We start from the raw sequence: 2272 nt of genomic DNA, 5'->3' as shown, positions 1-2272 counted from the left end.
AACACTTGTCATTGCGGCAATGTAAGAGTCATTTTGTGTGACATTTGAGTGAGGTGGATGTCATATGACATGTCACCCCAACATCAGATTTTTTACACTTTTTCCTTCTAAATTTTTTGTTTCAAATTTTATTAATTATTTAATTTATTTTTTTAAAAAATATATTCAAAAAAAAATTATCAATTTTTTAACCAACAAAATAGTGATCAGTATACAGACCAAAATTACTCTCTCCGTTTCAAAAAGAATGACCTACTTTGACTTAACACAAAATTTAAGAAAATAAAGAAGACTTTTGAATCTTGTGGCCTTAAATTAAAGTTATGTCAAATGTACTAAAATATCCTTTAATCTTATGATCCTAAACATGTTATGTGGAAAGTTAAAATTAAAGTATTGTTAAAAAAAAAAAATGATCATTCTTATAAAATAAATTAAAAAAAAAAAACATTCTTTTTAAAACAAAAGGAGCTTCATTTTAAGGAAAAACTAAAATCCAAACGCGATAAGTCATGAGATTTGAATTTTGATGGTCGCAGAGTATTTAACCCAAAATACGCAACTTTTCTTCTTCTATCCTACTGCAAGCAACTTTCAAATTCAGATCCAAAAACAGGACCACCATATCCGCTGTCTCTCTCTAAACTCCCCCCAGGTATTCACTCTCTCTCTACACCTTTTGCTCTCCTTTCTTATAACTTCAGTGTTTAAGCCTTCAATTTCACCACGAAAAACACTCTGTAGATCTTTAGATCTGCATTTGGTTTGCGTTGTAGTCCGTTTGATTTAGCTTTTTTTGTGTGTTGACAGGCGGAAAAGGAAGGTTTAACTTGTTAGCAATGGCGACAGTTCGAGTGTTATCCTTCACGTTTCTCTTTGGTGTGTTGCTTGTTCAACAATGTATCTGTACAGATGCACCAGCAAGTTCACCAACTCCAGCACCGGAATCTGGCGCCGATGTGCCTTCTCCATCAGTGACTCCGGCTCCATCACCTTCATCAAATCTAACTTCTCCTCCAGCGCCTCCGCTGTCAGATTTCCCTCCTGCGCCATCACCGGTGAATGCTACTTCAAAAGAGTCACCGTCTCCCGCACCAACACCGGCTCCGAATTCGGACGTTGCGAGTGATATAAGCCACGCGAGTACGGAGGAATCGAAGGAATCAGCTGGTGGTGGAATGACCAGTGGGAAGAAGGCTGGAATAGCAGTGGGAGTAATTGCCGCCGTTTGTTTTGTAGGTTTGGGTGCATTGGTGTACAAGAAGCGACAACAGAATATTCAACGATCGCAGTTCGGGTATGATGCTAGGAGAGAAATTCTCTGAGTGATTCTATATATCATCGTATGCAATCAGAGTTTATATAGTATTATATGCTATACAGATATATATAATTCTACTGCATTGGTAGATCGTGATGATACGATATGTGGTATTTGGGATTTGTACGAAAAATATCTTTGGATTTATTTGATTCTTTTACTCACTGGATTTGTTGGTTTTGTGTACTATTGGAAATTTAACTTTTTGATTGACCATTTAATAAATGCTTTGCTGATGATTTTAGAATTCGGGTTAGATTTTTTACTTTGAGATATTATTAGTTAGTTTTAAGTTACTGTTCCTGTGAGTGTGATGAAGAATCAACAAAATGATTTCAGAATTTGCAGGACTGCTTAGAGTTTTTGCAAAACTTATTTGTTTGATTTGTTTTTGTAAATTAATTCTGTTTGAACTTTAATACTGAGTTTCAGCTTTCATAAAACAATACTATTGTTTTTTAACTTATTTATTCATTGCCACGTTAAATGAGCAATATAATTTAGCTTTGTGTTCTTTATACACTGAGAGGGAGAATTTGCAGTCATTGGCTCTCTTGACTTATAAGAGACGGAGTGAATCTTGGACTAGAGTTAGAATTTGTTTGGCCAAGCGTTGAGATTTCTAACTCACCACTTTTTACTTATTTTTATTATTTTGATTTATAAAAGAGATAAGTATCCAATACCCCTCAAATTATGGTTAAAATTGTTACGACACATTCAACTTCACAGGATCCTGTTACTTCCTAAACTCGATTTTAGCATATTTTTGTCACTTTTTTGTGTTGACGTGGCATCTTTATTCCCTAAAATGGAGCTTATATTAAAGGTGTCATGTTAGTTAGAAAGGTTGACAAAAAGTGTCATGTTAGTAGAAAAGGGTGACAAAAATACGTTAAAATTAAGTTCAAAGAATTATCGAATCATCGTGAAATTAGAGTGAGTCATAGC

General features: G+C 34.5%; 1 protein-coding gene across 1 annotated transcript; it reads left to right on the top strand.

Annotated features, from left to right (window-relative positions):
• Nucleotides 1–493: 493 nt before the first annotated feature.
• Nucleotides 494–1568, top strand: LOC107874964 (classical arabinogalactan protein 1). The gene is made up of 2 exons (XM_016721649.2): nucleotides 494–655; nucleotides 811–1568. Exon 2 carries the CDS (start codon nucleotides 840–842, stop codon nucleotides 1323–1325), a length of 486 nt encoding a protein of 161 aa, XP_016577135.1. The 5' UTR covers nucleotides 494–655; nucleotides 811–839; the 3' UTR covers nucleotides 1326–1568.
• Nucleotides 1569–2272: the final 704 nt, after the last annotated feature.

Source organism: Capsicum annuum, chromosome 6 (assembly GCF_002878395.1).
Source record: "Capsicum annuum cultivar UCD-10X-F1 chromosome 6, UCD10Xv1.1, whole genome shotgun sequence".
NCBI classification, from domain to species: domain Eukaryota; kingdom Viridiplantae; phylum Streptophyta; class Magnoliopsida; order Solanales; family Solanaceae; genus Capsicum; species Capsicum annuum.
The sequence above is the reverse complement of the archived record's forward strand: the minus strand, read 5'-3'. Positions and strand labels throughout refer to the sequence as shown.